This window comes from Marmota flaviventris, chromosome 10 (genome assembly GCF_047511675.1).
Source record: "Marmota flaviventris isolate mMarFla1 chromosome 10, mMarFla1.hap1, whole genome shotgun sequence".
Classification (NCBI taxonomy): Eukaryota; Metazoa; Chordata; class Mammalia; order Rodentia; family Sciuridae; genus Marmota; species Marmota flaviventris.
Window position 1 is genome coordinate 64420992 of NC_092507.1, and position 26652 is coordinate 64447643.

General features: G+C 36.4%; 2 protein-coding genes across 17 annotated transcripts in view; one reads left to right on the top strand and one right to left on the bottom strand.

Moving 5' to 3' along the window:
* The window catches only part of Ak5 (adenylate kinase 5), a 273107-nt gene extending 266690 nt beyond the window's left edge, over window positions 1-6417 (top strand). Inside the window, exon 14 of the mRNA XM_027935266.2 lies at window positions 6249-6417. Coding sequence (XP_027791067.2) covers window positions 6249-6317 — 69 coding nt within the window. The 3' untranslated portion in view covers window positions 6318-6417. The remainder of the gene's footprint in view (window positions 1-6248) is intronic.
* Window positions 1-26652, bottom strand: part of Zzz3 (zinc finger ZZ-type containing 3) — a 256464-nt gene that overhangs the window by 138351 nt on the left and 91461 nt on the right. For 10 of the 16 annotated variants that reach the window (XR_011708860.1, XR_011708858.1, XR_011708861.1 and 7 more), the window contains exons 6-13: window positions 26193-26340; window positions 25991-26106; window positions 24860-24931; window positions 23530-23631; window positions 21948-22043; window positions 19509-19661; window positions 15599-15733; window positions 13233-13333 (exon numbers count right to left, since the gene is read on the bottom strand). Coding sequence is in view for 7 of the 16 variants with exons in the window: in XM_071617951.1 (XP_071474052.1) it covers window positions 13233-13333; window positions 15599-15733; window positions 19509-19661; window positions 21948-22043; window positions 23530-23631; window positions 24860-24931; window positions 25991-26106; window positions 26193-26340 (923 nt within the window). In the remaining 9 variants the exon portion in view is untranslated. Of the gene's footprint in view, window positions 1-4744; window positions 7411-7555; window positions 12941-13232; window positions 13334-15598; window positions 15734-19508; window positions 19662-21947; window positions 22044-23529; window positions 23632-24859; window positions 24932-25990; window positions 26107-26192; window positions 26341-26652 lie in introns of those variants that run through there. The other 6 variants (XM_027935158.2, XM_071617949.1, XM_071617948.1 and 3 more) reach the window with 3 other exon arrangements.

Consider the following 26652-nt stretch of genomic DNA (forward strand, 5'->3'; position numbering starts at 1 on the left):
TGTGATGTGAATGCTGGAGGGAACCAGTAGGAAGCTATGCACAGGAAAAATGAGCAGATGTGTTCTAGAAAGTCACTGTTATAAAGGATGGATGTTCTTTTCATATCTGTGAAAAGATCTGTTTGAGAGTTAAAACTTAAGACAGAATGGAAAGGAGGTGGAGAAAGAAGGAAAAACAGTACCTTGAGACACTGTCAATGGACACATTTCAAGTGCTTTGGAAAGTCCTGTTCACAGAGAAGCCATTGACGTGCAGATTATAAATCAACCTTATGTTTTTGCTGTGTGTTGTCTAAGTCTCTCTGAAACAAGGTATGTAGAGTCCTCCTCCTTTCTATAGCCTTGAGCATGAGGGGAAATCTGTGGTCTGACTGGACATGGGAAGTGGATAGCTCCCCAGGAGCAGCCTGTCACATTACCTTTGCTTTTGAAAAACACGTCTAATTATGTTCCCCAGATGCGCACAGGGACCGCAGAGCCCAACTGTTATCCTCTGATCTCGAGGGTTCCCTGTGGTGTGAAGTGGTGTCTGGTTTAACAGAGGACAGGATAAAAAGATGGTGGTGACAGACAACAATCCTAATCCACTCCAAGACAGCTTGGGTTTGTCCCAGAAAACCCGTGAAAAACAAAAATAAAACTCAAAGTTTTGAGCAGTGTGGGAAATCTAGGAAGAACACAATTAGATTTGGTCAGTGTTTGAACCAGCCAACTGTTATATGAGTTACAAATTCATAGAGGAGACAAAATGTGCAGGTTTCAAAGTAGTGTACCTGCTGTCTTAATTTAACACCATGTTCTGCTGACTGCTCTACTTTTTCTTCAAGAAGTTGGGTGAAAACATGAAAATTTACTGTCTCCTGTCCATTTGTTTGTGACTTGTTAATAAAAACAAACAAGCAAACAAAAACCAAAAAGACCCTTTTTCCTATACTGATAAGGAGAGCCTGGTGACATAGTGCACACCTGTAATCCCAGCTGCTCAGGAGGCTGAGACAGGAGGATCATGAGTTCAAAGCCAGCCTCAGCAATGATGAGGCACTAAGCAACTCAGAGAGACCTTGTCTCTAAACAAAATACAAAAAAAGGGCTGGGAATGTGACTTAGAGGTTGAGTGCCGCTGAGTTCAATCCCTGGTACCAAAAGAAAAAAAAAAAAAAAGAACACTGAACACTTCACTGAATCAGGACACCACTTGTTAAAGGGTTTTGTAGCAAGTCTCAGACCAAAAAGGATAAATTCTTAGAAGCAAATCTGTCAACCTGGTTTTTAATTAAATACATACAATGAAATACATTAAAACCTTATAAACTTTTACTTTGCTGATTCACAGAGATCTTTTAGGGAAAGGGCATGAGGAAATTTACTTTTGACTATTCTTGGGAAGAGAGGGTTGCTGTTAGTATGATGAGCGCTGACTACAGCAAACACACTCCCTGTGCTGGAGGACATTCTAAATTTTCAAGTTTGCACAGCCACTGAGAAGTCTCATTCACATAAAACAATCAGTATGCTAATTACACAAGATTCTCTGTTCACAGAACACTTGAAACACTAGCACCTTGTTAGCTAACCGTTAAAATCTGCTGAAGCTGTAAGCATCAAGAGAATAGTTTCTCACTTGAATCAAATTGTGAAATATGATATATCAAGAACTATGTAATGTTTTGAACAGCCAACAATAAAAAAAAAAAAAAAAGAGAATAGTTTCTGTAACTTAGAAAGCACTGGTTAGTTGGTTCTTTTCCATTTTCTTTGAATTGCAGTTATATGTTGAAATATAAGAGCCACTTACTTTTTCTCTTAAATTATTCTCCATGCGGGAATTAGAGATTCTGAAAGAGTCGAGGTAACATGTGAAGAACTAAAGGAGAAATATGGAGAGGAGACAAAAGGCTCTGGTCTTACCCAGTCAGCTGGATTCTCTTTTGCTTCTTAAAAATCCATTCCAGGAATCCAGCCTTTCTCACTACACACACACACACACACACACACACACACACACACACACAAACACAAAACCCTTGTGTGAGGAAAAAAGAAGTTGCCTCATTGCCTCTCGAATTTTATTCCCAAACTTTGCTTCATAGGTCTAAGGAGGGTCCTAGATTGCCTAATAGAATTCCCACTCCCCTTTTCCATCTAGAAAGCTTCATTATTTAAACCTCTGTATGTTTGGAGGTTCCACAGAGACAAGCACTGTAGTCTCTTGTTGGGTGGCCAGAAGCAGTTTTATTTAATTAAATAAATCCAGTTAATACTTAAATTACTTAAATAATTAAATAAACATTTAACCCATAAAGCACAATGAGAAGGAAGGGGTGGAAATAGAAGTGAGTCCAGCGAAAGCTCTGGAGACCAGCCACCAGCTTCCCCCCAAACACCTGCCCTGACCTGGTTGGTAAGATCCTACTGAGGAACCTCCGGACCCTCAGAGAATCACACAGTCCCTCCAGACTCTGTGCTCAGTGGCCTTCTGTGCTGGAACCAGGTTGCCTGGTTTTAATGAGAGAGAATCCCTATCCTACCATGAAGTCCAGGATGTGGGCCACAAGACAGGCTCCTAAGAGCATAATTCTGCCCCCACAACAGCTCATTTCTGTGAGGAAAGGAAGAGGCAATGTGAAAATAGTGGACACCATCTTTCACTCAACCTCCTATCTACTAGAGCCAGGCCCTGGGAATTACAAAGGTGACTAACGTCCTCAGAACTTAATGTCTAGCTGGACGTTGGCAAAGATTCTCTGCTTGACCAATCTTCAGTCAGGCTCCTAACCCTTCTTTTAGACCCATGTGTGTTCTTCCATATAAAAAACAATTTTAGCCACGAATTCTGCTAAATCAGTATAGCAAAAGTCCCCCACCCCCACAATCACTGCGGATATCTGATCAGGTTCCTTATTCCCCGCCTCCCCACCCTCACACCTGTGATGTCTGATCATGCAGGCTTGTCTTCAGCAAGAGTTGTTAGGTTTAGTGAGTCTCCCTGGTCTTGATGTTACTCTTAGTAATTTTATATCCACTGACCATCCCCCTTAACATGAATTCTTACTTACCCATGCTGTATTCAGAGTTGAGCCCAGTGTCTCTCCCTCACTGCAGAATCCCATTGCTGTGGTTCCTATACTTATCACAATGGTCCTGAATAAAGTCTTCCTTATTATGATTTAATAAATATCATTGAGTAATTTTTTTCTTTAATGACATACAGATATTTGGGCTAATGCTGGGTTATAGCTGTCCAAGAAGTAAAAAGTTGAACCTCATAGTGAATTGCAACCAGCTGAATGTGTCAAAGGAGCTGTTAGTTCTTTGTGGTGGTAAAAGAAGGAAGGTAACACACTGGATTAAAAGGTTGTTACGATGAACAACTGTGTTTTCAACTACAAGGAATCCTGGATAATGGTCAATCCAAATGATGTGAGTGTAATATAGAACTAACAACTTATCAATTACCAAAAAAAAAAAAAATGGAGAAAACTAGAGCGGACTTAATCAGTGTTCTTTGAAAATTTTTTCTTTTCTACTAAAACCAGTGTTCAGAAAAACATGATGCATTATTTGATGGGAGTTAAGAATATGGGAATCATCAGGCTTGGTGGTGCATGGCATCTATAATCCCAGCGATTAGGGGTCTGAAGCAGGAAGATCACAAGTTCAAGGCCAGCCTGGGCAGTTTAGTGAGATCCTGCCTCAAAAATAGGTTGGGGGTGCAGCTCAGAGGTAGAGTACTCCTGGGTTCAGCCCCCAGTACCACAAACAAAAAGGAAATCATGGGCATGGGTTTCTTTTTGAAGGAAGACAACTTGGGAAATGCATATATACACATGGTTGGAGAGTTTTGGTTAGTATTGATTACAGAAGATGGACTGGCAGAAGAACTATTTCAAAACTAGTTAGTAGAAATAGAACCATGATACACGAGTTAAATCAGGGGATTAGTAGAGTTTAGTAAGACACTGGAGAACAGATAAAGAAGATGCTGCTGCGAAATACTGTCAACATTGTGAGGCCCAGAACAGGGTTGGGGTTTGTCCAGATGGAGCTGAGGGCATCACCGAGGCCAAAAAAGTTTTCATTACAGGCACCCACCAATTAGGTAATGAATAAGGAGAAAACTCAACACGTAGTTGAAGCAGATGGTGACCTGAGGTCAATCCCTAGTCTAATTAGCTTCCACTTCTGGTAAACATCTGAAGTGGATTTTGGAAAATGTGTGCACCAAGGACAAAGAATTGGATCACTAAGGCCAAGAACTTGCATTATTCACCAAATAACTGTACTGAATGTTTGTGTTCCTACAAATTCCTGGGGACCAGAAACCTGATATATTTCCCAATACAGAACCTGATCTTCTCCCCAACTCTTCCACTGCATGTTTTGGCCCCATGAAAACAGTCTGCTTCGACAGCTTACCCTTCCTAGCCCAATTGCACCAACATTATCCTGGCCTTCTGGGTGCCTCTGGTGCTTGGTCAGGCCCCACTTCCTGTAGATGTTACCTGTATGATGGAACAGATCTTAAGCGATGGGTGCTATAGATGTTAGCAAAGAGGAAAGGGCAGTGCCTTCAGGCCCAGAAAACCAGCTCCTCTTCCTCCTTCCTCTGTCGTTGGCTCCGTGGGGAATCAACAATCTCCAAGCAAACTCAGCACTTGAGTATCTCCACATGAAGTCTTAGCTTTTGCTTTCTTTTCCACATACTACCCCTCAACCCCTTCTCCTGCCCTAATCCCACCCCACGTGCTTCAGACCACTCAGAAGCTTCATTTTAGGTAACTCCAAAATATGTCTGTGACCTCTAACAATACTTTGCATAAACAGGGCACTGAGTTTGTTGCTATTATTGTTTTAAATAGACTTTGTACTTTAGAGCAGTTCTAGGTTCACAGCAAAATCAAACATGAAATAGAATCTGCAAATACCACCCCACTATGATCTCCTCAACTAACACCTCCCACCAGATTGGTAATTTGTTATAATAGATCAACCTACATTGACACATCATTATCATCCAAAGTCTAGGGTTTATAACAATACTCCTAGCGTTGCACGTTATATGAGTCTGGGTCAATTTATAGTTGCAACTATACAGTTATGTGCCCTTTCAGATTGGCTTCTGTCATTTGGTAACATGATTGTTTCCTCTGTGTCTTTCACAGCTTGATGGCTCATTTCTTTTTAGGGCTGAATAATATTCTACCCGTTTGTTTACCAAATACTGAAAGACATCTCAGTTAATTTTTTAGTATTGTCAATTATGAATAAAGCTGCTATAACATCCATGTGTAGGTTTTTGTGTGGATTTAAGTTTTCAACTCATTTAGGTAAACACCCAGGAATGCAACTGATGGATATATTTCAATAAACTGCAATGTCTCCCAAAGCGCCTCTATCATTTTTTCATCCCTGCCAGCAGTGAGAGAGTGTTGTGGTCGCTGTACATTCTAGTCAACTATTTGGTGTTTGGAATTTAGTTTAGGAATTCTGATACCTAGTGGTAGCTCACTGTTGTTGTTTTTTTTTCTCATTGTTATGACCAAATAAATGTTTTCCACTGCAGAGCCAAACTATTGAATACCACTGAGTTGTAATGGTGTGCTTTGATCATATCTACTGATTCTTCATCTCATTTCTAATTTTTCCCCCATTGGTACTATGTTCCTTTTCCATGTCTGTCAGGGTTTTGTTTTGTTTTTTTTCCTATGAAGGTATTCTTTTTTTTTTTTTTTTTGAAACAATTACTCTTCACTCTGTGGATTATTTATAATATATATGTATATGTATACATATACATTATATATATATATTAGTTGTTGATGTGCCTTTATTTTTTACTTATTTACATGTGGTGTTGAGGATCGAACTCAGTGCCTCACACATGCCAGGCAAGTGCTCTGCCACTGAGCTACAACCCCAGCCCCTCTCTTATGTTTTTAAATTTTGCCAAGCAAAAGTAGGTAATCTTTTTTTTCCCCCATTATTAAAAATTTACTTTAGCTGGGTATGGTGGCACATGATTGTAATCCCACCTACTCAAAGATCTGAGACTGAAGGATCACAAGTTCAAGTGTTCAAGTCCAGCCTGGACAACTTGGTGAAACCCTGTCTCAAAAAAAGGGGTGGGGGATGGGGATGTAGCTTGTTGAGTGGTAGAGCACCTGTGGGTTCAATCTCCAGTATCGGGGGAAAGAAATCTCATTTACAAACATGTCTTAAGACTTTCTCTTTTTTCCTTTTAAATATAGATAAATGCAGAAGGAACGCCAGAAGAAGTTTTTCTTCAGCTCTGCACAGCTATTGACTCTATTTTCTGAAGGCGAAAAATGCATGTATGTTCAGAATGGAGACAAAAAAACATTAGAAGGTTCATCTTTTAACATGATGTTTCAAGTTAAGCCTTGTGTCCCCCCAAATCGTGACATCACTGTTTGCTTCCCAGCTAGAGTCGTGTGAGAGGTGTCTGGAAACCATGCACGGTGTACTTGGGACCATCAGCCTCTTCACACACACAGCTGCCCTTGCTCCAGCACACACACCTATCATGTAGGCTGCACCTCAGGGCAAGGTCAGGTCGTGACAGTGCAGTGCAGGGACTTGTCTGATCAGTTGGTTCTAGTCTCATCAGAAAAGGAGCCAGCATCCCTCACTCCCCATCACATCTTCCTCCTTCTCCCAAAAATTTATATGCCGTTCCCTGATGAAGGTCCTCAACAAGGAGGCAGGCTTGGGCACACCTTCCTCTGGTAGCTGGCTGATTCTTCACTTCCCATCCACTAGTGGCTCAAAACCAGAGTGGGATGATTAGACAATGCCATGTATAGCATATATAGAAGCATCAAGAGAGTAAAATTTGATTGAAATTTCTTAAAATGTGAAATTGTATAGCTTTTCCAAGATGGCAAAAACCCAGGCCAAGGGTAACCAATGTTACCCATCAGTAACACTGGTTATTTATTCTCTATTTAGCTACTTGGAATATTTTCAAAATGGCTAAGAGAACAAATCTGATCGCTGTGTAATCTCAACTCCTCTGTACACGGTGGTGGTACATTTCAGCAATTATAAATTAACAATTTAAAATTATAAACTGACCAAAGTAAAAGCATCGGATGATTTGTTATTCATTTCTTAGACAAATAACCATCTTATAATTTTGATTCCAAGTTATCATTCACTTGCAGACAAGTAAAAAATACAGTAACAATAACAAAAACTGAATGGGTGGGAGGAGCATGTTAATAAGCAGGTGTCTTACAGATTCCAATGTTGTATTTGTTTCATGTGGGCCCTTTCCTGGGGTTTGCAAACCTTGCATCAAATCAGTGAAGTTCAGGTTCTCTTTTGTGCGCAGTTGTCAAATCAGAGCTTCTATATTCTATTGAAATAACTGTATCTTCCACTCAGTCACTACAAAAGACCAGAGTTTCAGTTTGCATGATTTTTTTTTCTTCAATGGTTGTGCAAATAAGGATCCATTTCGACAAAATTGTATTTTTAAAGTCATTTTTTTCTTGAAATGGATATGTACAAATAAAATAAATGGAAGACAGGATAACTCTTTCTCTATTTATTTAACTCACATCATTCTGGAAAGCATTTGAAGCCTTATTCCAAACAGAATTAGAAGCAAATACAGTAATAGCTGAGATTTATGATCCGTTTATATGGTTTTAATTTTGGCCACAGACCAGATTTGAGCTATTACAAAGAGAATACTTAACGTATTCGTGATACATGGTAATTTTCATATTTCCTTTTTCTCTAACATTCGTTCTTAAACAGAAATGTCAGTGTTTGCTAGAAGAAATTAAATTTCTTTGGTTACAATTACACTTCTATTAACAGAAAGGGTGCAGCATGTTCCCACAACTCACACAATTGTCAAATACTTTATTACCGCCCCAAGTTGTCACACTTCTATAGGGAAGCCTAAAGAGTATTTGAGTGAAGGAGAAAAAATTACAGAATGAAAGTTATCAGTTGTGCCAGAAAACATAAAATGACTCTTTGTAGGGATTAACATTCTTCCAAAACATACCATAGATTGGCAAACACAGTCCGTGCCCACCAGAGCTTTGACAGTGTGGGTAAGGGAAATGAGACAGCAAAGAGGCAGACAGGCCCAGCCAATGGCTTTTATGGCTATAGTCGGTAGCCATTATGAAAAATCAGCAGAGGTAAATGGCTCTACCCCTGAAAAGTACCTGGTCTATTACTAAAACACATTTTACTTGTTTGAATGGCTTGAAAAGTCATCATTACCTTAAAGTCATAGGATTTTAAAACAGGAAAGGACCTCTGCTTAGCAAAAGGCCATATATGTATGTGGACACATCCAAACACAATCCAAACTCCTTTATGATGAGCTATACTCAAGGCCACACCTGAACTGACCTTGCACCCTCTCTGACCCTATCAGCTACTACTTTCCTCCTGCTCATTTGGCTCAAGCTTCACTGGCCATCACAATGCTGCTGAGCACACCAAGCTCCTTCCTGGCTCAGAGCCCTCCCTTGCTGTCCTTCTGCCTCTTCCCACAGATCATCCCCACAGCAAAGTTCCTCACTCTATTCAGGTCTCTGACATTCTAATATACTCTTGTCATGGAAGCTTTCCTTGATTATTTTATATAAAATGGCAATGTTCCACATCCTCCCATTATTATTTTTCTTCAAGCCGTATTTTTCTTCACAGCATGTATCTCTGCTATAAGTACTTTTTAAAACTTTGTTTATTGCTTTTCTTCTACATTAGTCTAGAAGCTTCATAAGGGCAGGGCTTTGTTTCCCCAGTCCCACACAGGACTAAAGGGCTAACATACTTAACATTCTCTGTACCTCCAGTTTGCTCATCCGTGCAGTGGAGATCATGATAGTGACCAACCTCAGAGAGGAGTTGTGGGGATCAAACAAGTTACTGGTTCCTAGAGCTCAATGAAACATGGCTGTCAACAGAGTGCTTCACTTCCACAACTGGACTAAGACCCAGAAGTTCCACTCTAGTGTCTTTCCACTATTCTCACAAAACATTACAGACTGGGAATCCAGAGAGATGACCTAACTGAGATGGCATATTGGACTAAAACCTTCTTAGCCATTCAGGGTAGAACCATATCCTCCAGATAAGGGAGGAGGCAACTCCCCTGTCTTCTCAGGTCCTGTGAAGGGCTCTCCTGATACAAGCCCTGTAGGAATCAGGCACACTCAGGTATTGGGGCTGACTCCTAACTTCCTAGAGAAAAAAAAAATGTAGCTCACCAAAACTTTGGTCATACAACCAACAAATATTTATGGAGAATCTTTAAAAGTCAGGCCCTACACACACAAAAAGACATGGATGGTCTCTGCTCTCATGAAGCTAAATATGACACAACTTCCAAAAATCCACTAATCTGCTATATAAACTAAGAAAAAAAAAGGTTTTATTTCTGGGATCATATGAACAGCAGTACATTTTCATCAAGGTAAACAATTTCAAACAAATACTTTATGGCCTGGAAAGAACAATGCCTCCATAATCTTATGGAAAAAAAAAAAAAAGCTACTTATAATCTGGAGACTCCCAGTTTCATCCAGTGCACCTAGAATAATGGACTTCCAACCTATCATCCACAGTAAGAAACAGTTTATACAGAACATCCACACTTCTTATAACTGAAAAATAAATTCCACAAAACAATTAACATGTGATACTATTTTCCCTATTTTTAAAAAATGTTCCTCACTCCTCAGTAAATTGTTATGTTCTGTGATTTAATTTAAACAAAAGGGGAAGGGGAGAATATGGTCAAAGTATACTACTAAGTAAGTGAGAAGCACCCAACATGCATATGTGTTTTCCTAATTCACAAGAGCAAAATCTTTTAGTGCTTTCCCCCCATCCATGCATAGGCTTCTCTCCTGTGCTACAAACCCAGACATATGCTCAGGTTTATATTCCAGCTACCACATAAACCAGCCCCACACAGCTCCACTCCTATTACTTCAGGGATACCTGACACAACAGGAATATTCTTACTCAGGACAGTGAGGCAGACACTGAGTCTGGACTGATCTGTCTAGGTTAAAGTCAAGCATCACCACTTTATTAATTATATGACCTTGGGCAAGTTATTTAATGGCTCTCTGGCTAGACAGGATACTAAATGAACCTGTCTCATTGGATTGCAGAGAATTAAATTAGTTAGTATATACTTGCTTGGCACATAGTAAGTGCTATGTCAGTGTTTGTCACACCAAAGGAAACCTCTTCTGCCTAAACCTTATAGCAGTGATTTTAGGCATCATTAAAAGTTTCTTCAGTCATTAGTAATTAATTTGAGAATAATATATACCAGGAAACAGATCTGACCTACTGAGAACTACTTAATAAGCAATATTTTAATAAGTAGATCTCCAATCTACTTGTTTTTTAGTAGCCAATATTTCTGTGTAGACAGATGGAAGTCTACGTGCAAATGACAGCCCTGCCTATTCCTGCAACCCTCAACAACAAAACACAACCTTTGCTACTACTATCCTTTAGAACCTCTTAAAGCCAGGAGGACTAATTGCTTTGAGCTGAAGAATTCAAAATAAACACACCTTCTGTTCAGGCAGAAAATAATCCTCTTTAACACCAAAAAGTCTTCTTTGCCCTTGAAAATGCATTCAACTGAGTTATTTTGTCTATTCTATTTATATAACAATTATACCACTCATTGCCCTCTTCCAAAGAACAGTTCATTCTTCATGGAATTTTGAATAGATCTGAATGGTTTTCCAAAACTAACTGGTACTATTTCTATACAAACACAGAAGTTACAGAATTTCCCAACAAGTGCTACTGTCTTGCCTAACTACAGGTTGAAGGCAGATCTTCTGGCATATGCACATAACATTTAATATAAAAATGTCTAGAATGCTAACAATTCCCCTCTTCCACTCACTAATAATTTCAGGGTGAGAAGTTCATCAATTTTTCTTTCTGATTATGATATATTGTATCAACATCACCAATGATCCTTAATTAATATATTACTTTAAAATTCTCATATTTCTATATTTAAAATTTCATTACTTAATTTAAAAAACTTAGGGTAGATTTTTAATACCCTGCTATGTATTGAAGAGAGCTAATAAATAACATTCCTTAGATTTAAAAATACAAAAAACCAAGCAACTCCAAAAATTAGATCTGGAATAATATACTTAATCCATCTTGGAATATTTATACTATCTTTTCCCAGTTAACAATACTTTCCAGGAAACCACCTGTTTAAATCCACGGGACTTATTTTCACCAAAAACAATTAAGAGTAGAGCTGGGGATGTGGCTTAGTGGTAGAGCACTTGCACAGCATGCATGAGGGCCTTGGGTTCAATCCCCAGCATCAGGATGGCGGGAAGCATCTAGAATAAAATATCTCAACTTTTCACATCTAGGCATTTGTAACTGCCTTTTTCTTTAACCACAGTCTCTCTTTCCTTTTTGTAAACACTTTAACTGTTTTAGCACATACTAATTGAAAAGACTACCATCTTTTACAGATGTCAAGTATTTTCCCTAATATATTCTTTACTCTTTATAAAGGACAGAAAAAAACCAGTTTTCTGGTTTTAACATTGGTAAAAAATCCAAATCTAACCAAAAGGAAATCACAACAAGCATTCTATAATATAAACAGACAGTATCCACATAGTTTATTTCTCACAGTTCTCCTGACAAATGAACATTATTCAAGAACATACTGTATACACAGATAAGAAGAAACATACAAAATGTTTTAAATGATGCACAACAAAATCCAGCAGTATAAAAGAATGCATGTGAACTCTTGCTCACTGCGCAGACTAAATTTAATCACATGTTTAAATAGTAATAAAAATACAATCTTTTATGGATCTTGTGCAGACTACAAAAGAGGGAAATTATTACCATATATATGATTTTTATATTAGGCAGTTTTCTTTGATGAGTTGTACAGACAACTCCAAATACAGAGGCAGAAGGCTGTGTATTTTAAAGGAATTAATGTTGTGAATTAGAGACTTTACACAGTTACTACCACTGGCACTTTTCACCATAGTTTGTACACATCACATGATCATCTTATATAACATTACATTTAAAAAATATATCTGAGTGACAATTTCATAACATTCACACACCATGAGCTGGTTAAGGAAGCAATGCCACAATTGCCTCCTGTAGTGCTTCACTGTTGGTAATAAGGACAATTCATTGTGGTTAAAAGAAATTAGATATCAATATGGGGAAGCAGCTCTGATTTACTAAAGGCCAACAATGGCCACCACTGGGACAGTGAGTTCTTTTAGAGCATAGATCCTAGAAGCAAACACCATCATTGGTTAAAACTTTGTCTAAAGAAGTCAGTTTCTGTGCTGAAAACTATTTTCACAAAACTGAAAGCTACTTAACTGTTTTAATATAAATACTTTGTCTTCTCATTATCATATTTATGACCAAGTTCTTTGAAACCTTTGGAATTTACTCTTGCTTTAATGTGTGCTCTCATTTCCATCTCACCCATTTAAGATCGCCACCTAAAAGGCTTTTAGTGGTGAAAAATTCACCAGGGAAACCCTTTGCTCACCAGGAATGTTCAACTGCTGAACGTGATCTAGAGCCACAACAGTGCAGAGCTGTACTTGACGAGAACACTCAGGAAGCTCCCATGCTGTGAGTGTCATTTTAGGGAAAGCAGAGAATCTTTCCAAACTGTGCACATAATTAACAATGATACCATTGCTATGTGTTGAAGAGGACTAGTAAATGATGTTCTCTTCCATGTCATCTGTTTGCTGGAAAGTAGTTTGGATCAAGGTAATTATAACTGGTGCCCTGGGACACACAGTAGTCTCTGTCTAAGAATGTCTCTGACCTATAAATAGGTTCTAATTGGTGATCTTCCTTGTGAATATCTGTTTCATGTAGGCTGAAAAGAAAAAAAAAAACACACACACACAAACTCATCATTACATGGCACTGGATGCATTTTGCCTACATACTACAAAACTTTTTCAGTTCTACCTACTTAAATCCATTCAGCTATTAAAATGTTTAATAGAAAGCTATTTGAGATGGTACAATTAAAATGTTTTAATTGCTTAGAACAAAATTCAACAAAAGTATGGTTACTGTTTTAAAGAAGTTTGGAGATCAAATTTACTGGCTGAGAAGACGTTTACTTGCCACAATTTAAAGTAAAAAATGAAGAAAACACTTACCAATCTGAACAAGAGTCACAGAAGTCCAAAGACATTTCTGGAGGACAATCCTGGCAATGCCATCGAACACCCTGGATAGGTTCTATGCCACAGTTATCACACTATAACAGATTCAGTGGGAAAAAGTATTAAGCTATATTGCTTTACCTCTTTCATTTTCTGCTGGGAAAACATGACAATGCACATAGATGCCTTCTCTTCATCCCCTACCCACTAGAAAGTTGCCGAATGTAGTAGAGGTAAGCAGCTGGGCACATGGTGCATGCCTGTAATCTCAGCTACTTGGAAGTATGAAGCAGGAAGATTGCCAAAGTCAAGGCCAGCCTCAGAAACTTATTGAGATCCTGTCTCAAAAATAAAAAATTTAAAAAGGGCTGGGAATGTAGCTCACTGGTAGAATGCCCCTGGGTTCAATCCCCAGTACTGGGGTGGAGGTTGCTAGTGGATGCAAACTAGGTAAAGGGTCTGTCTATCCACTTGAGAGCAAGATACAGGTGGGTGCCAGGTATACCAGCACATGCCTCCAACTACTCCAGAGGCTGAGGCAGAGGTTCAAAAGTTCAAAGCCAGCCTTTCTCTAAAAATAAAATACAAAAAGGGCTGGGGGTATGGCTCAGTGGTAGAGGCCCCCTGGTTTCAATCCCAAATACTCCCAACCCAGCCAAAAAAACAAAACAAAACAACAACAACAAAAAAAAAACCCACAGGTGAGTGAGAGGAGCATTATAAGGAATAACTTTCAATGTACTATAATTTAAGAAGTTTTTAATCATCTCAAACTCAGCCATTTTGTTCTTAGTAACCATTATTTTAAAGGTACCTCAGACCAGTGTGTGATGATTGTGAACACTGACTTCATTCCATAGTTAAAATTATCCCAAAACTATCCAGACTGTTTTAACAGTACTACCATAACTACCATAACTCAGGCAACTACAAAATGTTCTCTGAATTCTTTATCTTATTGAAGCCCAAAAGAACCTGATAACCAATGCTCATCATGACTAAGAGGCAGATTCAGCTCTTTCTCAATGTGGTGGCACTGTGATAGCCCTCAGTACTTTCCGTGGAATTTTGAAAAGCCAAGTCAATCATGTTTTTAGATTCTATGATCATCAGGCCAACTATGGTGGCTAACAGACTGGCCAACAAGTCGTGGCTGGGTCCTAGAACAAAATAATGACAAGTAGCAAGTTTCCTCTCAAAAAGGCAAGAGCTGCCAGTTAGGAAAACCTGTAACGGAGGATCAAGAGGGAAAATCATTTAATATAGTATAGCTGATGGCTACTCCAGAGACAGAAGTATAATTTTGTTTTCAACTTAGGTGATCAGTCACAGTGTATACCAAGACTTTAAGTATACTGCCAACAGAAATACCAACATCAAGTTTATGGTTTCATTACTTCCTCTAATTTTACCAAATACAGTCAATTATAATGCTGAAAGTTTTCTCAAACCTGTCAATCTCTCCCTCTTTCCACAGGTTATTCTTTTATCTAAATTACTAAAGGAATCTTTAAGCTATCTCCTTGCCTCCAGTCTTGCCTTCTTCTAATTCATTCTCCATAAAATATGACCAGGATGATCTTTCCCTCCCCCTCACTTACATATATTTTTAATTACATGAATAAGACACACAAATAGATTATTGTCTTACAAAATTTAAAAACAGTCAGTGACTATTTCTCAAAGCCCACTGTATTCCTAAAATTATCAAAGCTAAGAGTTAAGTCATTTAAATTATTTTTCTCACATTACTCTCTACTTAAAAGTCTTTCAGTAACTCCCCAACCTCTTAGGATGGTTTAAACTCCTTGGCAAAACTTCCCCAAAGCCTCTGACTACTCTCCAATATGCATTCTTAGTCGTGTTCAATTATTTCATTTGTTCAGCATCTTTAAATTCTTTATGAGAATGAAAACAGCATAAGGGCAGCAACTGAGTCCCCCTTGTATATTCCTGAATCTCTAGCACTTAGCAAAGTGCCTGGAACATAATGGGCATTTCCAAATATCGTGGAATGAGTGAATGTATTTCAATTAGCTTCTCCAAAAAAAAAAAAGCTGAGGTAACTCAACCTGAAGTGAAGGGAGGGCAGGGGATTCTGGTCCATGAACAGCAGCAACAAAAAGATAGACAAAAACTTCTCATATTCTACCTCAACTTATAGACAACTGTATGTTTTCTTCTCTACACTGAATCATAAGCCTCTTGACATCATGAACTGGGGCATACCACTTCTATAAAAGAATACGAGAGATAAACTGAACTAATAAGCTGAAATTTTCCCTGAATGCTTAGAGGTTTTAGATTTTTCCCACTCCAGAAACCACTTTAAGTATCTCTTATCAATAGTAAGAATTTACCTTGAAGCCCACATGTTGCACAAATCCACTTTCAGCTTGCATTTGCTGAAGTTTCTGCTTCTTTAACTTTTTAAACTGTAACAGTTCTTTATATTCAGGTAAATTCCTATACATGATAGGAATACTTTCTTCATCCTATTAAAAAATAGAACAAAATAGAAAACAAAAATGTTAGTTTGATAATTAAAATAAACAAGTGTAAGAAATACAGATATAAATTTTCTATTGATAAGATTTTTTCACTTTTAAGATACCTCATTGTAGATTAGTGCTGCTGTTAACAATATTTTGTAGAGGGCTTTTTAATGCAATACTGATGCTGACTACTTCATAATGTAGGAAGAAGGGGAACATGATATGATTCTACCCATGTCATACACTACGACAAACCTAATCCCATCTCTACGTATTCATGGCTTCTTATGATCTACTACTGAGAACACTACTCATTATCCTGAACAACTTCAACTTGCAAATACCCAATCCTCTACTTCTAGCCTCTATCCTTAAGTTCTACTACAATGACATTCATCTTCACCCTTTATAAGTCTCCCATTCTGAGAATCCTTAGACCTTGCTGTCAACTAGAAATGTTTTGCCTCCAAAATATTAAATTTAGATGTCTTACCTACAGTGTTACTTTCTACTTTTCTCAAACTCTCCTCCCAAATAGGCTGCCCCTGCCCTTTTAAACTTTACTAGAATTACACTCTGCCACCCATTCCTTTCCTTTGATCCCTAATAGCTGAGTCCATGGTCACCAATTGCTTAACTGCATTTCCAATTCACTGACCCCCAAGGTCCATTGATTTCCAATCCTGGACAACCTAACTCCTATCCCTTTCATTCCACCTGTTAGGTTATTATTAACTACCATGTTTATTTTCCCATCAAGGACACTGACGCTTATAAAAGCTGTAACACATGTCCAGAGTCATACAATTAATTAGTTGTAGAGTTGGATGATTTAAACCCAGAGTTTCTGACAACTTTAGCAGCTCAAGACAGAAATCTAAGACTTATTCTTATTTTTTTACTCCCTCCTATCTAATCCAACAACCTCTGTCACTACCTAATACTATCTAAAATTTCTCTCAAATCAGTCCTCTAGTATCCACTCCCTCCCCCCCTTCCCCCATCATTACTTAAATCTCCTAGTAATTTCCTAACTATGGACATCATAAAGTCCAAAGTCCTCAGCTGGATAAAAGATGATTTAGTTTCACACTTCACTACCTTATTTCTCTCTCTCATCCATTTCAAATTCTTATCAACTAAAGTTGTTAAATAATAGGTATTATCTATTTCACCACTCAGAAAGATAATCTAAGTAATAGTATATACTAACAAGTATGATGTGACCCAAATAATAACATAATTAAGAAATTTTATAATAAAATATATTAAATTCAGATGTTTAAAACAAATGAAGAGTACAAAAACTAAAGTTTTTAAGTTTGCATTTTAAATCTAAGGATCTGGCTATCTAGTCTAAGATTAAGAAAAGTTAAACCATCTCATACTCAGTTGAATAGCCACTATAAAAGGAAAGAAAATAACAAAAAGTTGGCAAGAATGTAAAATGTGTGTTGCAGCTGCCTGGAAAACAGTATGGTGGTTCCTCAAACATTAACAGAATTGCCATATGATCTAGCAATACCACTTATGGATACACATCTTAAAAAATTGAAAGCAAGAACTCAAACTGATATTTGTACACCCATGCTCATAGCAACATTATTCACAACAGCCAAAAGATGGAAGCAACCCAAGTATCCATCAAATGAATGGATAAACTGTGTTATGCACATAAAATGAATTATTATTTAGCCTTAAAAAAGAAAGAGGCCTGTGAGTGTAGTTCAATGCTAGAGCATTTGCCTAGCATGTGCAAGATCCTGGGTTCAATCTCTAGTACAAAGAAAAGGGGAAAGAAATTGTGGTACCTGCTGCAAAATGGATGAATTTTGAAGATATTATATTATGTAAGATATGTCATTCACAAGAGGACAAATTTTGTATAAGTAAGTGCCCCTCAGTATCCACAGAGACTTGGTTTCAGGACCAACCAAAATCTAAAGATGCTCAAGTCCCTTATATTAAAAAAAAAAAAAAAGATGTAGTATTTATATATAACCTATGCATATCCTCCTATTTATACAAAATCTCTAGATTATTTATAATACTAATATAATGTAAATGCTAGGTAAGTAGTTGCATACTATATTGTTTTAGGGAATGGTAAGAGAAATGAGTCTCTATATGATAAATATAGACATAATTTTTCCCTCACAAATATTTTCAGTTTGAAGTTAGCTGAATCCACAGCTATAGAAGGTCATCTATTTGCCTCCATTTATCTGAGGTACCTAGAACAGTCAGTCAAATCCATGAAGAGGAGAACTAGAATCAGTGAGGGTAAGCAAAAGCACAACGGTCTAAGCTGAATTTTAATAAAAAATACAAACTAACAGCCAGGCACTATGGAGCATGTCTATAATCTCAGCAACTCAGGAGGCTGAGGCAGGAGAATCACAAGTTTGAGGCCAGCCCCAGCAACTTAGCAAGACACTGTCTCTAAATAAAATTTAAAAAAACGGGGGCGGGGGGCTGGGGATATGGGGATGTGGCTTAGTGATTAAGAGCCCCTGGGTTTGATCCCCGGTACCAAAAAAAAAAAAAAATCCTTATGATTATGTTTTTCATCCTTAAACAAAAATGTAACATATTTCCCAGCTCTGTCCACTAAATTGACACTAAAAACAATAATTAACCCAGAAGCAAGTAATATTCCTCAAGTCAGGATATAGTCTCCAAATGCCATTTTCTAATAGAAGAAAGCAAGACTATCTGCATGTCTGAGGCAGCATATATACACGATGAGCTTAAATGTTCCTTGTTGAAACAGATTATAAGGAAGCTATCAAATGCTACTGGTCTTATCATAAGAACTCAGAAGCCAACTTGGATAGGCAACAAGTGACAAGAGATAGGCCAACCTGAGACAATAACATTACATATATTAAGTCCAATAGTTCAGAAAATTACAAATTTTTAAATAAATTTTATTAGTCATCTTTGGAACATAGAAGAGGATAAATTTGAACACAAGAAAATAAAGGCCAAATTTGATAGGTATCCTGCCATTTCTATATGTACCTCAGTGTACCAAATAACAGTTGATAGTAGGGTTTACTTTATAGAATATTCCATAAATACAAGATCAATTCTCAAGACCTCCTATCAGATTTACAGAAAATTCAAGGAACAGAGAAATAGGCTAAATGACACAAAAGAGATGCAATCAATAAAATCAACACAGGGCAAACTATCCAGTTCTCCAACAAAAATAATGTACAAGGACAAAAGAAAAAAGACTTATTAAGAAACTAAACTTTCTGCAATTTACTGTCTTTATTTAGATCTAAGTTCAGATAAATATTCTGAGATGACAGGGGAAATGGGAACACTCACTAATTTCATTATACAGAGAACCACTTTTTCCTTTTCTTTCTTTTCTTTTTTTTTTTTGGTACCAGAGATTGAACTCAGGGACATGCGACCACTGAGCTACATCCCCAGCCCTATTATCTTTTATTTTGAACTTGTTCCAAAATAATTCAGGCTGGAGTTGGGGTAGATGAAAAGCAGATTGCCAAAAGTTGTAACTATTTAAGTTGAGTGATAGGAGCATGTGGGTTTATTATACTGTTCATACTGTTCTCTTTTCTTATGTATATGTTTGAAATTTTCTTGTAAAAAGATTTAAAACACACTCTTTAAAAAAAAATCACTTTAAATATGACTTGTTAGAAGAAATCAATATTCTCTGAAGAATAGGAATAATTGGAAAATCCTGATACTTTCATAGTGCACTCTAATCTGTATTATAATTGAACAGATAACTTACTGAGGCTTCTTCAATAGCAGTGTTCATGTGGCTATGGAAACAGGATCGGTCATCATCTTCATCCATATACACTGGTGGTTCGTGTGAAGTCATGAAAGTGGAAGGTTTAAAGAGATGTTTATTAAGGGGGTGTTGTCGTCTGCTTGTTGAAGACTAGATGAGAAAACAAATTTTTAGATGAGATAAGAGAAAAGCATTAAAAGAATCAAAACTGTAAGTATTACTTCCAGCAACATCAGAAGGATTTCACTTCTGTCCTTTCACATACCCTTTTATATTATCTAGATTTTTAAAGCACCACTAGCCTTTACAAAAAAGAAAGAGAAAAAAAAAAACCTATACCAGAAATGTAGGTGAAATCCCCAACAATGGAATAATTGACCACATGTTCAGTACTTAGCTTATATTTGTATCCTCAGCATTAATCACTTTTGCATTCAAATGTTGACTGCACTGAACTCCTCTTACAATCTTTGTGTAGTGGGGGCAGGGGGGAGTACTGGGGATTTAAACTGAAGGGTGACTATCTAGTAGAAGGAAAATTTCTATCACTAGATGAATGTATGAAAATAATTACCTTACACTGCTTATTTTATGCCAATATAATTTAATCCTCACAGCATTCCTATAAAGTACTTACTATTACCACCAATTGATATACAGGGAGGTTAAGTTTCTTGTTCAGTGTGTTGCAGCTACAGTGTTAGAACCAGGGTTACAAACTAGGCCTGTGCGGTGTCAAGAAACTTACTCTCCCCCACTGTGAGGACTGCCTTTCATGATCAATTGCACAAATATAAAGAACAATCTGAAAGAATAATATAAGCTACATGGAGAACAATCATTTCCCCCATTTTAAAATTTCAACTCTGACCACTGTAAAAAATTATTGTGATCACAGTTGTGCTAGTCATAGTTAAAATGTATGTTAACTTACAACACAGTACATCCAAACAAATGGACACATTTAGGTTTCTCCAGTATTCCTCTGGTTATCATCATCCAGATAACTGTAAAAGTTTAAGGTGCAAAACACGACACACCTATAAAGTTAGCTTAGAAATTATTCATGAAAATTAGAGCTGTCAGGGAGAACACTGGTTATCTAAAATTATAGAATAAACTCTTCACATCTAATAAGGGTAAATGCTTATTTGGGGGGGGGGTTCCAAACTGTTTTAAACAACTGCCATATTGAAACAAGCCTCAAAAGCTTGGTAAAAATAACTTTTAAAAACTTGTAAAACATGAAGCTATATAGACATATTAAATTACATAAATAGTTCACTTCCATTAGGAAAGGCTACAAAACTGATATATTGATATACTCTTTAGTTTTTCTTTATGTGAAGAATGGCAGTGTTGGGGGAGGGGAAATATCCGAACAATTTAGGAAATAAAAGAAATTCAATTAGCTACTTTTCTTTTTTCCAATTACAACAAAAAGCTGGCTACAATTTAATCTACTATTCTGAACCAAAAAAAAAAAAACAAACAAACAGTAGCTTTTTTTTTTTTTACCATAGAAAAACAGAAGGACTGAGAAGAAACAAAGCTCAGTGGTAGAGTGCTTGCTAGCATGTGTGAGGCCCTGGGCTCAATCCCTAGTTACACACACACACACACACACACACACACACACACACGCACAACAGAAAAGAATTATGGAAAGGGCATGGTATCAGAAACAGTGAATAATGGTTCTCAGATTTATTAGCTACCTGACCAGAAAAAAAGGTTATTACAGAATAATACCTGATCCAAGGGTCTCAAAAGTAAGAATAATTGCTACTTTTTTAGGGATGGTACCAGGGATTGAACTCAGGGGCATTCAGCCACTGAGCCATATCCCCAGTCCTATTTTGTATTTTATTTAGAGACAGGGTCACACTGAGTTGCTTAACATCTTGCTTTTGCTGAGGCTGGCTTTGAACTTGCAATCCTCCTGCCTCATCCTCTCTAGCAGCTAGGATTACAGGTGTGTGCTACCATGCCTGGCTAACTGCTACTTATTAACATTATTTTCAGTGAAGTGAAGGTAAGAATATTACTTACATTTCTACAATTGCAGTGATGATAAGTAAAATATCTTAACAAACATTTCTATTTTGAGATTTATGCACCAGAGCTACAAAATAAATTGTACAAACATCCTAAAAGCTTTAACCTCAAAGGCCTTTCTAATACAGTTTCAATATAAAGTTTTTCAAGTAGCACTCATTTGTATTACGTCCAAGAAAATAATGAAGAAGCATTAAGGCTCATTAATTTTTTTAAAGGAATACTATTTTGCATTTATGCCCAATATAATAAAATGCTTATAATGAACAAAATTTTAAAAATAAAATAATTCTATTTGACAAATAAGCACATTTTTACATAGCAATTCTGATTTACTGAATTTAATCTAGGGTTTGCTTTCATCTATTTTCTTTTTACCTTTCTGGAGTATATATATAAGTTTGGTGTTCTGCCTGGGACTGGAATGCCAGCTTTAGTTAGCTTTATGAAATACTTCTGTACCCGACTGGCAACCTAAGGAAATATGACAATCCTTTTAAAATAATGAGATGACATGCAATACTTGAGTAAATTTAAATGTACATGTATAACTAATGCTAACAATTTAAAACCATCATAAATCTAGAAATAACGTCAAATTGGCACCAAATACATTTTTATTTTAAAATCTAGACAAAAAAAAATAATCTGAGTAAATTTAGATTTGTTTGATCCAAAGCAACACATATATTTTCAACTTGTGAACATCCATGCTTGTAGGATAAAAACGTATCTATTAATATATATGGGAATGTGAAGTAAGAACCTACAAGATAACATTTTTATAAAGGAAACAAGGGAATACTAAAGCAATGTTTTAAATCTATTAACAGTCTAACCAAAAAGTACATAAATTAATACACTTAAAAAGCATTCAAAAGTTACTAAGTCTACTATATTTTTACTTTTTAATAACCAAAACAAGATTATCTCAAGTTGTTTCTGTAATCAATATGAAAATATATAATGCTGCAGCCAATATGGAAACAGTATGGAGATTCCTTGGAAAACTGGGAATGGAACCACCATTTGATCCAGCTATCCTACTCCTTAGTCTATACCCAAAGGACTTAAAAACAGCATACTACATGGACACAGCCACATCAATGTTTATAGCAGCACAATTCACAATAGCAGAACTGTGGAACCAACCTAGATCCCATCAGTTGATGAATGGATAAAAAAATGTTGTATATACACCCAATGGAATACTATTAAGCATTAAAAGAGAATAAAATCATGGCATTTGCAGGTAAATGAATGGGTGAAGTTGGAGAATATAATGCTAAGTGAAGTTAACCAATACTTAAAAAAAAAAAAAATGCTGAATGTTTTCTCTGATACAAGGAGGCTGATTCATAATGGGGTTGGGAGAGTATGGGAGGATCAGATGAACTCTAGAGAGAGCAATGGGGGAGAGGGGCTGAGCTGTGGCTCAGCTGTGCCTGGCATGTGTTAGGCACTGGGTTCCATCTTCAGCACCTCATAAACATAAAATAAAATAAAGGCATTGCGTCCATCTACAACTAAAAAAGAAAATTTAAAAAGCGGGAGGAAGGAGAAGAGAGGGGGCACGGGGATAGGGAAGACAATAGAATGAGCTGGACATCATTACCCTAAGTACATGTATAAAATCATGAATGGTGTGACACTACTTTGTATACAACCAGAGATATGAAAAATTGTGCTGTATATGTGTAATATGAATTGTAATGCATCCTGTTGTCATATATAACGAGTAAAACTGTAAAAAAAAAAAAAAAAAAAAAAAAACACTAAAAAAAATAAGCCAGACTTAGGAAAAGTAAAATATATAATGCTAATAACTTTTTTTTAAAACACCATATATGATTGTATTCTACAGACAGAATAATATGGCAGATCTGATGTCAGCTGGATTATTCTTCATAATAAAACTAACAGAAACATGCTGATGATCTGCAGCCATCTCTTCAATTACCTGTTTTGCTGTTCTGTTACCCAGCTCATCTGCAATCTTCTGCCAACGTCGGGATTCTACTTCTTCAGGGGGGTATTTCAGAAGTAGCTGTTCAAGTTTTTTCTAAGCCAAACCCAAGACCAAATTTTTAAAAAAGTAGTAAATTAAAATCAGTGAATTTCTAAATAAATACACTAACATTTCATTTCAAAGTATAATATTCCTTTCCCAACTTTGGGGATTATGCTACTAGAAACTGTCAGAGTAAGAAAAATTTCTAGTTAGAACTGAAGGGTTCCCAGAGAAAATGAGATTAAAGAAAACACCTATGAAAGATCTTATAAAGGTTTTCTATTCACTTCAGTAAAAAAGACAAGACCAGAAAATAAATTAAACAAACTGAGAAATGAGTAAATCCTATCATATAATATGTATACATCTTAGTGATTTCCACTGATTATCTTTTCTTGCTAAAATATGTCAGACTCTCCCTTATAGTTTTAAGAAAAACACATATAAATTCTTCAAATTTAGAATATTAAAAGAAGCTTTTCCCTCTTTTATGTGGTCCTCCTAATTTTATTGAAGATAATGGTATCTTTATTTTTTTTTTCCTACAAGTTTTTTTATAAACTGCCAAACTGATTATAGCTGTGAGGTTAATATGAGACAGAGATGTGTTTCAAACTTTGCCAATAAACAACCCTCATCATATGCCAAAACATAACAGAGCACTCTGGCTTTTGCTTTATCAGCTTCTCCCCACACACACAAATAATAATAATAAAACAACCTTCCTCATATGCCAAAACATAACAAAACACTCTGGCTTTGCTTTATCAGCTTCTCCCCACAACAAAATTTAAAAATGTACTTGGAGCTTTCTCCCTCTTCCAAAGGTACATTACAAAAACATCCACTTTACGGGACTGGGGTTGTGGCTCAGTGGAAAAGCACCTGCCTAGCATGTGTGAGGCACCAGGTTCAATCCTCAGGACCACATAAAAATGGATAAACAAAATGGTGTCCATCTACAACTAAAAAAGAAATTCTTACCAAAAAAAAAAAAAAAAAACCACCACACACACACTTTATTTCATCCATTTCTATCTCCCTTTCAAAACCCAGGTTTCTTCCTTAAAAATTATCTCTAAACAAGAATTCGTATATCCTAAAAATCCAAAATTCTTGAAATGTGCAAAAAAGGCATACAAAAATGCCTAAATATTTTAAAATCAATATTTAAAAGGGATGACATTCAATAATACACACTTGACTCATAATACCGATTAATAATGGTAACAGTTTATGGGTTGTTTTAAAACCTACACAGTTTAGAAATATCTATTACCTGTTCTTCAACAGTCCATAACTGGTTAAATGTTTCAGGTTTGGTATCATCACAGAGGCGTCCTCTTATCATCTGTATAATAAAATAAGGCTTTTTTCAAATGGGAAATAACACAGTCAAATAACAAAAATTGTGGGACTTCTTATGAATCCCAAAATAAATCTGGTAAATTTATTTTTTAATAATGTATACCTAAGCTTTACTATTCAAATTCTTATATTTCATTTGGTTTGTTTGTTTGTTTATTTATTACTCTTAGTAATGCTGTCATAAACATGCTAATAATTCCTTTTTTAAAAAAGGAAATGTGGATTCAAAATGTAGCATGTCTAACAGTGAAAAGATCAGGATTGAACTCCCGGTCACATTTCACAATATACACTTTACTAGGCACAATACATGTAAAGACCCACTTAATCCTCACAATACCCATTGTAACATTAACTATATATATATATATATATATATATATATATATATATATATATATATATATATATATATATATTTTTTTTTTTTTTTTTTAAAGTACTGGGGATTGAATCCAGGAACACTTTACCACTGAGTTACATCTCCAGCTCTTTTTATTTTGAGACTGGGTCTCACTAAGTTGCCGACACTGGCCTCGAACTTGTGATTCCCCTGTCTCAGCCTCCAGAATTCCTGGGATTATAGATATATGCCACCATGCTGACCTTAGTTACATTTAATAAGAATTGCAGCCTAGAGATTTTAACAAAAACAACACCCAAAGTTTAACAGCTAGTAAGTTTAGACACCAATCCAGGTTCTGCTTAACTTCAAGGTGGATATCCTTACCATTATCTTCTTCTAAAACACTGCTTTAACCAGGTAATCCCAGCAACTCAAAAGGCTGAGGCGGGAGGATCACAAGTTAGAGGCCAGTCTCAGGAACTTACTTAGGAAGACCTTGTCTCAAAGTAAAATATAAAAAAGGACTAGGGATCATAGCTCAGTGGTAAAATGCCCCTGGATTCAATTCCTAGTACCCCCCAACCCCGCAAAAAAAAAAAAAAAGACTGCCTTAATTTTAGAACACAAACTAGCAAAATATTAAAATATTGTATCCAAAACTCAAATTTTCCTACTTCAATATTTAATATTGCTTACCTGAGGACGACTGTTTGAGCCTTCTGGACCATCACTCAAAGGCAACATAGAGTATGAAAGGGACTCTCCATCCTTCTTAGGATCTAAAGGACTTTTTGGTCTAGCAGGTAAACCTACTAAAAACAAAACCATGTACAGAATTGTTAAAGCAAGGCATTGCCATATGTTTCTTTAGTTAAATTCTTATCATGTGATTTCTTACCTTTATCAAAAACTAACTTAACTCTCCTAGTATGTCTTTTACGATTTTTAAATTCTCTTTCAAAGTTCCCAAGGCTATTGGTATATTGGTCCCATATAATCTCAGGCAACTGCACAACTCTCTGTGGATATGGAAGCCCTATATCAGCCTGGAAAAAAGATGAAACAAAGAAAAACAAAGGGAAAACCTAAATTTACTTCAAGAAACAATCAAATATACTCAAATTTTCAGATGACCCCACCTTCTAATTACCAGTGAAGCATTTCCATGCACTAACAGGATCCAATGAATAATAAAGCTAGTTAAGATAATATAGCCCAGATATTAAATGCTAAAGATATTAAATGCTAAAATGATGACAAGGAAAAATGAATTTGGCAAAAAATAAGTACTCCTTAAAGACATAGTTCTAAATATCAACCATACAGACATATTGTACCATCATCACTAACACATTTAA